Genomic DNA, 13,662 nt, shown 5'->3' on the forward strand with positions numbered 1-13,662 from the left:
ACAGATTGGTGTAGTGATCAGTTCTCAGTTTTGCAGGGTGAGAAAGGGTCTGCAGCAAACACAAAACATGCAGAAGATCATGTAAAATAACCACCACTTACCGCGCGATCATTTTGCCGAAAAGGGTGACATAAAGGGCATTGCAGGTTGTAGCAGAACGACAGTGTCGTTCTAGCTTCTTCTCCTGCACCAGTTTACCAAGAAAAACAAAACAGAAATACAAAAACCACCCTGGAATTAAGCGGTCTTTACTACCCAGCCATCAACAAGTACCCCGACAGAAATAACACTATTGCTGCCATCCGTGACATCACACCATGCAGTGGTGGCTCCTCGGCTGCGGGCAGCCTTCCAACTGCAGACCACAGATATGGCCAGTATGAAAATGCTCTTTTGCTTTTAAAATACCTGCTTAATATTATATACTAAAGTCAACCTTAAGACCAAAATCTTTTTTATTGCTTCTTTTCTACCTGTCATTAGTTTAAGAGGCAATACATTTACCAAAGCAATTACTAAACTCCAATTTTCCTTATAACAGATCCCCTATATTGAATTTTAAGTCTCACATAAGATGTTTCATAGGAAAGATGAGAGAGTAAAAGATTGCATCAAAATGAAAAATACACACCTGCTCTTTACTCAATTTAATGTCTACAGAGTGGCATTCTGCAATTATAATAGATTTTGCATCTTTTGGACTTAAGGGATCGAGATGAAGTGTAGGCCACAACCTTTTATTTAAAGAAAAGAAAAATGAAATTTTAATAATACAACAAGAACTGTAATTACCCACAACACAATTTAAAATCCACCACAGGAATTAACTTTTTATACTGCTTTTGTAAAATAAGCAAAACTAATGTCTATTAATCATATTAAGTAGTTAATATATCTTACTCATTCTAATATGTGTATCATTACTTTGAGCAATGAATCACAACAAACAGCGTTATAAAATAAACAGTATATACATTAGATAGTTACATGGTAAAACATTTCTAGTTCTATGTTCCATACTATCAGTAAAACTAAGCATAGGTATGAGTATCTATGAGGAGTGGCACTAGACACAATTATTGTCCACAAGCACTTGTAATGCAACTGAAATTTAACTATTACAATATACATTCTTGATATGGTACTGAAAATTGCATTTGTGGGGGAGTGAAAAAACTTACTCTTTTTATGTATAAAGTACACAAAGACACATATACCTATATACACAAGCTGATACACAATATGTGTGTGGTATTAAAATTTCTTGGGGGAGGCAATTACAAATAAAATGTCTAAAATGGCTCCTTATAGGAGCAAAAACAGGTTGAGAAACACTGCTCCATGGGATCCAATTGCTCTACTACTTTTTTTTTTTTTTGAGGCAGAGTCTCGTACTGTTGCCTAGGCTGGTGTGCAGTAGTGCCATCTTGGCTCACTGCAACCTCTGCCTCCCAGGTTCAAGTGATTCTCCTGTCTCAGCCTCCCAAGTAGCTAGGATTACAGGCGCCCACCACCACGTCTGGCTAATTTTTTATATTTCTAGTAGAGGCGGGGTTTCACTGTTGGCCAGGCTGGGTCTTGAACTCCTGACCTCCTGATCCACCCACCTCGGCCTCCCAAAGTGTTGGGATTACAGGCATGAGCCACTGCGCCCAGCCATTTGTTTGTTTTTTGAGATGGGAGTTTCACTCTTGTCGCCCAGGCTGCAGTGCAGTGGTGCGATCTCGGCTCACTACAACCTCCACCTCCTGGGTTCAAGCGATTCTTCTGCCTTAGCCTCCTGAGTAGATGGGATTACAAGCACCCACCACCATGCCTGGCTAATTTTTGTATTTTTAGTAGAGATGGGTTTCACCATGTTGGCCAGGTTGGTCTCGAACTCCTGACCTCAGGTGATCCACCCGCCCTGGCCTCCCGAAGTGCTGGGATTACAGATGTGAGCTACCATGCCCAGCCACTCTACTACTTTTTAAAGGACCATTAAAGTGAGCTTGCATTTCAAAATAACAGGTGTCTATTATTCCCAGCCTGGCCCTTTCTCTATTTTCGTCATCTATAAATTTAACTGCCTACTAGACATCGTTACGTGGAGCTACTCAAACTAACCATGATTAAAAACTAAACTCATCACCTTTTCCCCACAACCTGCCTGTCCTTTGCGTTTCCTATTTCAGTTCATGAAGCTACATTAATTAATTTCTCAAGTCAGAAACTCCAGAATCATCCTGGCTCTTTCTTTTCCCTTGCATCCCAGATCTATCTAACCTCCCACCAAATCCCTTTTTTTTTTTTTTTTTTTTTGGAGACAGGGTCTCCCTCTGTCACCCAGGCTGAAGTGCAGTGGCACGATCTCTGCTCACTGCAACCTCTGCCTCCCAGGTTCAAGCGATTCTCCTGCCTCAGCCTTCCAAGTAGCTGGGATTACAGGCATGTGCCACCATGCCCAGCTAATTTTTGTATCTTTAGTAGAGACAGGGTTTCACCATGTTGGCCAGGCTGGTCTCAAACTGCTGGCCTCAAGTGATCCACCCGCCTTGGCATCCCAAAGTGCTGGGATTACAGGTTCACACCATCTATACAATCCTATAGATAGTATTTTTTTTTCATAAATTCACCCACTTTTCCCCACCCTCACTGCAAGTTACATAAAAAATGTGAAAACCATAAATGCATATTAAAAACCTTTCCTTGTTTGTACTTAAAACATTTCATGTGCTCTGAAAGAACTAAAGTTGGCATCGTACCTCCATGCTGGAGGGCATGTTTCTACATTCACAGAAACAATTACTCTTACATTCACTGGCAGTGGATCTATCAGCCATTTCATGTGTTTTTCAACTTGCTTAAAAATATAAAAACAAAATTCAATCTATTAATCAAAATATTTCAAAACAATCCAATAATAGCTCCCCAAATAAAATGAAATTCTCATTAGGTTTATCTTATTAAGGACAAAAATCTTATTTTGGAGTGATTTATTTTAAAATTTTAAAAGAACAAGTAGCAAAACATTATCACCAATCTGAACTCTGGACACGTCAGGAAATGTCAAGGCCCTAAAAATATGTCAGAACGAATAGTCTTTGTTAATTGTGTAAATTCAGTTGGTCTTTCTTAATAAGATATTAGTGTCTGTGGGCATACGATATATTTTTTTAATCCATGTTACCTCCCTAGAAATAAAGCAGAAACATAAAAAATAACATCATATTTTCTTCTCACAAACATATAAATGCCTGCTCTAGCTATTACTGAATTTGCATCTCTTTCTGAGTGTATCAGTAGGTAACAAATGGAAAACGGTACCTGAACTTGATCTATAGAATCAATAACGATGATGATGCTGCCTTGATGACGAGCAGAGAGTTTTTCCAGCCAACGTGGAAATTCTTCCAGAAGCTTAGCAGGATCCAGTGTCAGAGCAGAGACTGACCAAGAGTGCTGCATCAACTACAAGATAAGAACACACACAAACTGAAGTAGTTACACGTAGTTACTGAAGTAGTTACAGAGCTGGGGGAAATATTTCTATTCTTACTTTTTTATAAACCAAAATCAAGTCACCAAGAGGACCCGATTGTATCGAATATTATTTTTAACCTTATACAAAACCAAAACAGGTGGATAATATTGAAGATTGGTTTACCAGTAGGTACTTATTAGTCCCAACAATTTCTGAATCTAAATAAAATTCTGTAATTCCAAAAGATGGGATACTATACCTTTAGAGTTAGTCGTTTAATAATCAAGGAGGACTCTGAGCTGGTTGACATGGGCCTTCCCACAAAATGGGAAAGAATCAGTGTGTTGGGGGAATTCTTCTGTTGTAATCGAATCCTGAAAGAAAAAGACAGAACTTTTATAAAACCGATAAAGTTCCTTGACTGTCAATAAAAAAAGAATTCACAATGCAGTAAACATCAAATGTTGCCTAACTGAGCAATCAGATGGTCGGTTACTTTTAAATAAATATGGAGATTTCTGTTTTTACTCCACTTTTAGATCTTTCTAAATAATCTTTTAAAAAATTGTAGATTCATTTTAATTACAAATAGATGCTAATTAACAGAAACCAAAGTACTTTACATATGAGGGTAAGGTATTAGTAAAACAAGCATTAACTTTTAATTAAAAATTCCTACTAGAGGAAAATTTGTTAGGTACAAAAATATTATTTTCCAAACATAACTTTAAATAAAAGGGTAATAAAAAGGAGACAACTACATATGCTAACCCTTCAATGTAAATAATTATGAAAGAAAGAAAATATTTTTACTGCTTGTTTTTAAATAACATAATGAAATAATAAAGTTTATTAGCTTATATGAACCTTAGTCCATAATTTGAAGAACTAGATTGCATTCATGGTGAAGGTTATCCTTAATTTTGATGTTCTGTAGAATGTATTTCACTCTAACTAGTATGCTTTTGTCGTTTCAAATATTTAAAGTATCAATGAAACTTTTAAATAAAGGCAATAATTACAAATAAAGGCAGATTACAATCCACTTAATAACATATGTGTTACATGACATATCACATATGATCATTTCCTTACAAAGCACTCCCATAGCTGTTACTTATGTGATTTATATACATAATCATAAATGTTCATGCTTCCTATTCCTTTCTCATTCTGTGTCTTCTCTCTAACATCCAAATTCTATGCATTTCAGGGCATGAACCTATTGTTTTATTCCTTTTTACTTTGTTAATGTTTAGTGTAGGCCACGCAGGAAGGCAGGCATGCAATACATTTTGTTGAATAGATTCAGTAATTCAAACAATGACAACAATAATTTAATTGCACTGCATCATACCACTTTGATAAAAGAAGAGACTTCCCAGAACCTGGTCCTCCAGACACGAGAAGAGGTGGAATCGGGGCTGGTGCTGCCACTAGATCATTAAGGCGTTGGTAATACTAGAAAAAAAAATGAATTTACATTGTAAGGAAGCACATGCCTCTGAGACTACTGAAGAGTCAACTTCTGATTATTCTTTGAAAATACTGGAGAAAAGCCGTGTGAGAAAATGAAATCTATTTTTAGTTGACAGCACCCTCATAATTGCCTACTTTTATGGCTGGCAAAAACATGACTGAACTAGTAAACTAAGAATGGGCCTCAAATGGCCGGGCGCAGTGGCTCACGCCTGTAATCCCAGCACTTTGGGAGGCTGAGGAGGGTGGATCATGAGGTCAGGAGATCGAGAACATCCTGGCTAACATGGTGAAATCCTGTCTCTACTAAAAATACAAAAACAAAATTAGCCGAGCGTGGTGGCGGGCGCCTGTAGTCCCAGCTACTCAGGAGGCTGAGGCAAGAGAATGGCGTGAACCCGGGAGGTGGAACTTGCAGTGAGCCGAGATCGTGCCACCGCACTCCAGCCTGGGCGACAGAGCAAGGCTCCGTCTCAAAACAAACAAACAAACAAACAAACAAAAAATGGGCCCCAATTTCTTCTACATGTAGTATTGCTGTAAATTAATGGGTAAAGGACAACATTTCAGGTCCCTGTGGGGTTTTGCAACACTCAAATGTTTGCAGAATGTTTCAGGGAGCTCACTGTAGCCCCCAAATCACAGAAAATACTGCAGAAGACCTTGAAGGTACTAGCAGGCCACCTAGATCTCCTGGTCAGAGGAATAAACACCTGTCCTGGGAATCACCTCAGTTTCTGGGGGTGAGAAAAGGTCCAAATAAGAGCAGGTTTTGTCTGGGGACTTGGAGTCTCCCAATCTGCCCAAGACAATCAGGTTAGCCTAGGCTGCCTGAGATCTTTTTGAAACTAAGTGAGTTCAGTGTAAAGTCCAAGAATTCCTATTTCCCAAGCTTTCCCCAGAAACTCAAAACTGGTTCAAAGCTAAAAAGGACACACTCAAAAACCAAAATATCTTAGTACTTATTAAGGAGTTTCAAAAATTATCTTGAGACTTGACTTTTTCTTCAGTGTACCAGTGGTCTAAATGATAGCTGATGAGGAATTTTAAAAAGTGTATATAGTAAGTAGTTTGCAGCCAGCTTTAGGCTTGCTTTAGAATAACACAATTCTCCAGCAACTGTAATGAATTACTTGGTATAGTTTTTCAATCAATTTTTCTACTTGTTATATTTAATTAACAAGCAGAAAAATTATATCTCTAAAGAATATATTCCCCAGGAACTCAAATAATTCAAATAGAAATGATACTTCTGAAGGAGAAAAGAAAGTCTTGATTTACTACCTCATAAGTCCTAACAACTTAGTTCATGGTCCCACAGAAAGCCCATTTATAGGATCCATGCTTCCCAGGTTAAGACCCATGGCTATAAAAGAAAAACCATAGGATCTGGAGCCAGAAAAGAACGAGGTTCAACTCCCAGATCTGCAATCTACTCACTGTGTACTCTTAGGCAAACCCTAATCTGAACCTCAGTTTCTTTATTTATAAAATAACAATAGCAATACTTCTCATAAAATAACGACTAACATTTATCATGGGCCAGGTACTGTGCTAAGCACTTTATGTGCATTATCTGATTTAATCCTTGCAACAAGTACCTATGAGGTAGGTACTATTAGTTATTCTCGTTTTACAGCCAAGAAAGTCAAAGTTTAGAGTGGCCAAGTAACTTGAAGAAATCTAGTTAGTAAATGATGGAACCAGGACATTAACGGACAGTCTAAATTCAAAAAGTTCTATAAAAATACAACTGTTAATATTAGCTACTATAGTATTCTTTAAAATATTAGTTCTTACATTAATTTTTAACTATTATATTTTTTTAACTTGCACATAGATTTCATTGTATATTTCAAGTTCTGATAATTTGTTTAGATATTTAAGGATGTTGATAAGACTGATAAAGAAGGACTTATCTGCCTATTTCATGAACTACTATGCTTTGTTTTCTGAATGTAATATTTTGATTCAAGAATTGGAAGAACAGAGAGACTTACTATTCTTTTTTTCTTTTCTTTCTTTCTTTTTTTTTTTTTTAAAGACAGGGTCTTGCTCTGTTACCCAGGCTGGAGTGCAGGGGTGTGGTCATGGCTCACTGCAGCCCTGACCTCCTGTGCTCAATTGATCCTCCCACCTCAGCCTCCCAAGTAGCTGGGATTACAGGTGCATACCACCATGCCTGGTAAACTTTTGTATTTTTTGTGAAAACAAGGTTTCGCCATGTTGCTCAGGCTAGTTTCAAACTCCTGGGCTTAAAGCAATCTGCTTGTCTCAGCCTCCCAAAGTGTTGAGATTACATGTGTGAGCCACTGCACCTGGCCTCAGCCTTACTATCCTTATCAAGTTTCCTAGCTATCCTAATCCTGGTCTGAGTGAGTTGCAGATGGTGGCATAATAAACATGTGGTTGATAAATTCTAGTCCATAACTAAAAATGTTCAGTCTTTATAAGCACATTTGAATCTCACATATCTTTCTTATGACACAAACCTAAGCACATCTCAACATGAATAATCAAGCCATGAGATTAGACAACTAATATAATCATAAACCTTAACTATATTTAGATGAAAATACAATCATAATACAGCCTTTAAGTGGTAACAGATCTTTGTTGCAATAATACTCCAAGCACTTACTTTCTCAAATCCCAACTCATGGGCTGAATTAGAAGCCTGCTGAAAAGTTTCCATTTGCTCTTGTTCATCATGTATGTCCCACAGAACATCACCAAAATCATCTTCTTCTGGAATGGAATCCTCACTGCCCAAATCCTTAGTCTCCAAGTCTGTGTTCTCAAAACCCAGTATGTCCTGAACACAAAGAACAACCACACAAAAATGAATGAAGAAAATAAAGATCTTACAGCGGGGTCACCCAGGCCCAAAGTGGGCTTCACCTACTTTTGGGAGGGCAAGTTCAAACATACAGCCTTTGTATAATACCTACAAGAATAAACTGATAACTACAAAAAAATCACTAATTTAAAAACAAATAAAAGAAATAAAAATATTAAAATAATAGAAATGAATACCTCTTTTTATAAAAATAAAATTAAAGGAATATTTGAATCCCATGGAATTTGTTTTCTGAAAAATGTCACACAACATCTTTGGCTGTATCTGGCTGGTGAATAGTTATAAAGTACTAATGACTAGGAAATATGCTATAAGAATTGAATTACTAAGATGTGATTTCTTGATCTCAAGTATCTCTGTGGTCATATTCAGTTTTTATATTAGGTTACTGAAAATATGTTATCCTTCAAGCACTAATGATGGTAAGTACATTCACTTTCACTTGCTGCCATTCATTCTGCTCAATTAATTTATCTGGGTCCTAAAATTTGCAAGATTGTGAAGCTCAAATTTGATAAAGACAATCTTTATACTAGAGAGCACCATACAAAATGTGTTGCCAGAGGTCACATCATTTTGGGGCTCACTCTTTTTCTCTAATAATAAATCTTCAAGCTTCCTACTTCTCAAATAGGGTTTTTGGTTGGCTGGGGAAGGTGTCAGAAGGTGTGGGCAACCACAGGCTAAACATGGTACATCTTCCCACTGCACCCATTCTGTTTGAGGGAGAGGGGAATAATAAATAATCACTATTACTATTTTTTTCTAATATATAATTTAAAATTATTTTTTATATTAAACACAAACATAGACATAATATCAGGCAGAATATATAACTCACATAAATTTTCAAGATAGCACATGAAACTTCATAGAGACTTCCAGCTCAAGGCCCCTCCCTGGTCCATGTTCTCACCCCCCTGGAGGCATGCTTTCATCCCCCTCTTCTGTTAGGGATACCATGGGCGGAAAACCTGAGAGGGACTTTCCTAATATATAAAAATTCAAAGGGTACACAGAGGAGCCTCCCTATTGAATAAAATGAACACTTTCTCTTACATAGTTTTTAGCTAGCACTTTTGTAATATGTTTTACACTTACGTATTGAAGCATCAAATAGTCCTCTGAGATAGATGAGAGATAAAGATATTAATACATGGTCCTAGTAATACTAAGAACATACCACAGGATGGACTCCCAACAGAAACAACAGCGCCTTCCTCAGGTACTGTGTTCAAAAAGACAAGCAAGTGGTTTTCTCTGGAAAAATCAATTTTATAGAAAGCGATCTTAAAATATTTTAGATGAAAACTTACAGAGAATGCATATTTACCTGTTTAATAATCTTTTCTACACAAATATAAGTTTTATATACTCCTTCTGCAGGATCTCCTGAGTGATCAATGATCTGGATAAAAATCATTTAAGAACAATGAGAAAAACCATAATATCAGAAGGAAGTGGTGGTAAATACTTTTATACTGCTTATGTGACAGGAACTATTCTAAATATTTAACACATATTAGCTAATTTATCTTCACAACAACCTTAGGAGGGAGATACTAGTCTTATCCCCATTTTATAGAAGAGTAAACTGAGGCAAAGTAAGTAACTTGTCCAAGGTCACACAAGGGATTTAGTGTGAAAAATGGAGCAATAAAACAAGAAGTAGGCCAGACGCGGTGGCTCATGCCTGTAATCCCAGCACTTTGGGAGGTCGAGGTGGGCGGTTCACGAGGTCAGGAGATCGAGACCATCCTGGCTAACATGGCGAAACCCCATCTCTACTAAAAATACAAAAAATTAGCTGGGCGTGGTGGCAGGTGCCTGTAGTCCCAGCTACTCAGGAGGTTGAGGCAAGAGAATGGCGTGAACCCGGGAGGCGGAGCTTGGAGTGAGCTGAGATCGCTCTACTGCACTCCAGCCTGGAAGACAGAGTAAGACTCTGTCTCAAAAAAAAAAAAAACAAGAAGTATACTTTTTTTTTGCCCTGTCTCCAAATTTTCTCTTATGTATTTCCATACCACTCAACATATTTACCCTTCAAAATGCATCAAAATCCAATTTTATGTCAATAAAGCTATAATTCTATAAAAGACAAAAGCAAAATAGTATACTACGTAGTCTGACTGAGCTGGCTGAAAGAAGAATGCCCAATCTGTAAGAACATGTCTACTACTACTACTACTATTTGATACAATTAGAATAAGGCAATGATTTTACAATACATACCAAGTGAACAAGCATGGAGATTTACCCTACATTTACATTTATAATCATGGCAGAGAGATCTTATTTCACTCCTATTTTATAAAATAAACTCATCCTTCTAGCATACTAAATTTTTTAAAGTAAAGGTTATAGAATAAATAGAATAAAAAAGATAAATTAATATCTTTTTTGTGGGACGTAGTGGACTAGGCTGATACCACAATAATTAAAACAAAGAATGAAATGGCTCTGGAAATTATAATAAAAATGCACTTCCTTTTTGTCTTAGTCTCTTTAGTTTTATGTGTCATGCTGCTCTCAAGCTATCTTTTCAATACTAAATGATGGAAACAAAAATGCTTGTATTCATATTTGATTTTATTTCTTGGCTGGGCACAGGGAAGTGAAAACTCTGTAAAAATCCTAGAGTTGTTTTCAATTGTATTATTCACATTAACTACAGACATTTACCAAGTTGCCTCCGTGTACAGTAATAAAAAGCCTATAATATCTATTCTAAAAATTATCCCAACATGCATCTAGGAATGATCAAATTTCTCTCATTCCATCATCAGCTTTTTGCTTTCCCCAATGCTGTTAGGAAAAGTCACTATAAAAAGTCTCCTCCTGCAGCGTGGACAACATAATAAGTCCCCATCTCTATAAAACTTTTAACAAAGTAGTCAGGCATGGTGGCCTGTGCCTGTAGTCCCAGCTACTCAAGATGCTGAGGTGGGAGGACTGCTTGATCTCTGAGTCCAGGAGTTTGAGGCTTCAATGAGATATGAACAAGCCACCACACTCCAGCCTGGGTGACAGAGTGAGACTCTGTCTCTTAAAAAAAAAAGTCTCCTCCTGACACTAATCCTTGGTCAGTAGACAGAAGAACTCTGTGCTTGGGAGAAAAGCACAAAATACCATCTGATCATACAGATCATACTCTTGCTAGCCACACACTGCGATTTATTTCTCTCTCTTTTCTCACAACCCACAACCAATCTGTTAAGAAATCCTATTGGCTCTACTGTCAAAATTTATTCAGAATCCTACCACTTCTCATCATTTCCTCTACCACCACCCTGCTTGGAGGCACCAGCATCTCTCACCTGTATGATGGCAATGGCTCTCAGACTCTGCACACTACCCCCTGAATGACCAGCTATTCTCAACATGGCAGCCAGAAAGATCACTGTCAGATGATCAAGCCAGCCCTCAATCTGTTGCTTATAGTCCTGCAGTGGCTCCCAATCTCACTCCAAGTGAAAAGCTAATATCCTCAAAATGGCTCCGAGGTTCTTCACAATCAACGAGGCCCCCTCTCCTCCTACTCCCCTCACTTATCTGTTTCAGCCACACTGGTTTCTCTCCCCTCCCCAGATATGCCAGGCTTATGCCCACCTCATGGCCTTCGCTCCAGTTTTTCCCTCAGCTAAGTGTGTTTTTCAAAAATGCCTATGAATTTTACCTTGGCTTTGCTGGTCTTGTTTAGATTAGAAACTTGATCAATCAATTGCTGGACAGAGTCAGAACTGACTTTTCCATCTTCCAAACGATGAAAGATTAATCGAGGCTTTCCTTCAGGGTTTTTCAGAAAAGCTTCTTCACAGTCTTCCAATAAAAGGCTAGATTGGAAATCAGCATTTTGTGTGCTATACTGCATTGTGGCAGCAAGCAGTTAGTTAATCAACCTAAGTGCCAATAATGGAGTTCTACTACAGTGACAAGTGGCCAGAAAAGGTCCAACTGCACAACAAGTGAAGCTTTCCAAAAATGGATGTGTTATGGCTCTCTTCCAGTTTGGTCTTAAAATATAATATATTCATTAGCCAACAGTGAGCATAAATATAATACATTATGCATTAAATTGTAAAGCACATAAAACTTTATTTTTTAAACCTAAAAAAGATCTCAAAAATACTCTTAAACTTGGCTCAAAATAATGGACTAGACTCATGAGACTTTGAAAATAGATGGCAAACAAAATTCCATTTAAAAATGTATAATTTCCATGTTAACACAAGTAGGCAGGAGGTCATGCGTGGGTAGGTACACAGGCACCATCCAGGGCAACAGCCAGGGTCCTGCACTGCTTTTCCAGGAGTTCTTTTTAATGCCTTTAATTTGACCTGCCTCCCTTCATGGCTGAATCACAGGAGAAATCTCTTACAATGAAACATAGGAGCTAAAATATGGCAAGTCCAGGAGAGGCCTTTATTCCAGATAAAGGTTTCAAAATGAGGAATTCTTTGCTCTTGATTGGCCCTCCTTCATTATGTCAGCACCCTTCTTGGGCAGACCAGGCTCACTAAGAATTCTTGAACCTATGTAGAAGGAGAGGTGCTTCTCTGTTTGGATGGCAGCCCCAAAGTTTTGAGAGTTTTCTCTTTCCCAGTTCTTTCAGACTTTTCTCATCTAATAAACGACCCTACTCCTTATACCCAATATATACTACAAGAAAGATCTGGAGACAGATTGGAAGAGGTTGCGTAACTGAGGTGAAGGTAAAAAAATCCCAAAAAACAACTTTGTTACAGGGAACCAAAATTATATTTTTAATGAAAATTCTAGAAAAAAAAATCCTAGAACTAATAATCTGCTGAGGTCTTCTCTCTCTCTCCCTCCCTTCTTTCTTTCTCTCCCTTTTTTTTTTTTTTTTTTTGAGACAGGGTCTCACTCTGTCACCCAGCCTGGTGTGCAGTGGTGCAATCACAGCTCACCGCAGCTTTAACCTCCTGGGCTCAAGCGATCCTCCCACCTCAGCCTACCGAGTAGCTAGGCCCACAGGCACACGCCACCACACCCAGCTAATTTTTGTATTTTTTGTAGAGATGGGGTTTCACCATGTTGCCCAGGCAAGTCTTGAATTCCTGGGCTCAAGTGATCCTCTCACCTTGGCCTCCCAAAGTGCTGGGATTATAGGCATGAGCCACTGAGTGCAGCCCACATCTACTGGGGTTTTCTACACAACAAAGGACACTGCAACCAATTCCCCTTTCTAGAAAGCATTAAATGAAAGTTGTCTAGGGAAACAAATGTTTTTGTGGGGGGTGTGTGTGTGTGTGTGTATGTGTAGAAGGGCGATACTGTATGATTCAGAATCTGCAAATTAGACTACTAGCCCAAAATATTAAAAATTAAGAAACATTCTGTTGTATATTTCTGCGCCAATCCATTCTACCCAAACCACAGAAGTTTTCTATATTAAAATCACTCTGGCCATGTTCTATAGAATTTTGGAATTTCAATGATTCATCTGTCAGTGCTTTGTGGGAAAAGTCTGTGGCCCATTAGAAGACCAAACAATGGGCTTGCTGTTCAGGCACATGTCCATATTTCAAGACATTCCCTACAAAACTGACCCATGGGGCTCAGATAAAATGATATGATCTCTGGTATTTTATTCAATAATCTGGTGGAACGGAAGCAGATGCTACAGATGAAACAACTAGTCATGAGTTGATAATTGCTGAAGTTAGATAGTATAACAGGCCAGCTAACATGTTGATAAGTTGCACTTTAGGATCCCTTCAGAAAGTAGCCTGAGCAGACAAAAATGTAGGGGAGGAGCTGCAAGAGAAGATGTAGCTTTGTGGGGCTGGAGGAGTTAAAACAGTAAAGCTGAGGCATAATGAAGAACGTTCAATTATAG

The 13,662-nt window shown here is 38.0% G+C and overlaps 1 protein-coding gene across 2 annotated transcripts in view; it reads right to left on the reverse strand.

The window, feature by feature from the left end:
- The window catches only part of NPHP3 (nephrocystin 3), a 41,824-nt gene that overhangs the window by 15,915 nt on the left and 12,247 nt on the right, over positions 1-13,662 (reverse strand). For both annotated transcript variants that reach the window (XM_004036318.5, XM_055383290.2), the window contains exons 7-15: positions 11,479-11,635; positions 9,136-9,210; positions 7,584-7,757; positions 4,821-4,924; positions 3,723-3,837; positions 3,307-3,450; positions 2,745-2,842; positions 632-734; positions 102-184 (exon numbers count right to left, since the gene is read on the reverse strand). In XM_004036318.5, coding sequence (XP_004036366.4) covers positions 102-184; positions 632-734; positions 2,745-2,842; positions 3,307-3,450; positions 3,723-3,837; positions 4,821-4,924; positions 7,584-7,757; positions 9,136-9,210; positions 11,479-11,635 — 1,053 coding nt within the window. The remainder of the gene's footprint in view (positions 1-101; positions 185-631; positions 735-2,744; positions 2,843-3,306; positions 3,451-3,722; positions 3,838-4,820; positions 4,925-7,583; positions 7,758-9,135; positions 9,211-11,478; positions 11,636-13,662) is intronic.

This window comes from Gorilla gorilla, chromosome 2 (assembly GCF_029281585.2).
Source record: "Gorilla gorilla gorilla isolate KB3781 chromosome 2, NHGRI_mGorGor1-v2.1_pri, whole genome shotgun sequence".
Lineage (NCBI taxonomy): Eukaryota > Metazoa > Chordata > Mammalia > Primates > Hominidae > Gorilla > Gorilla gorilla.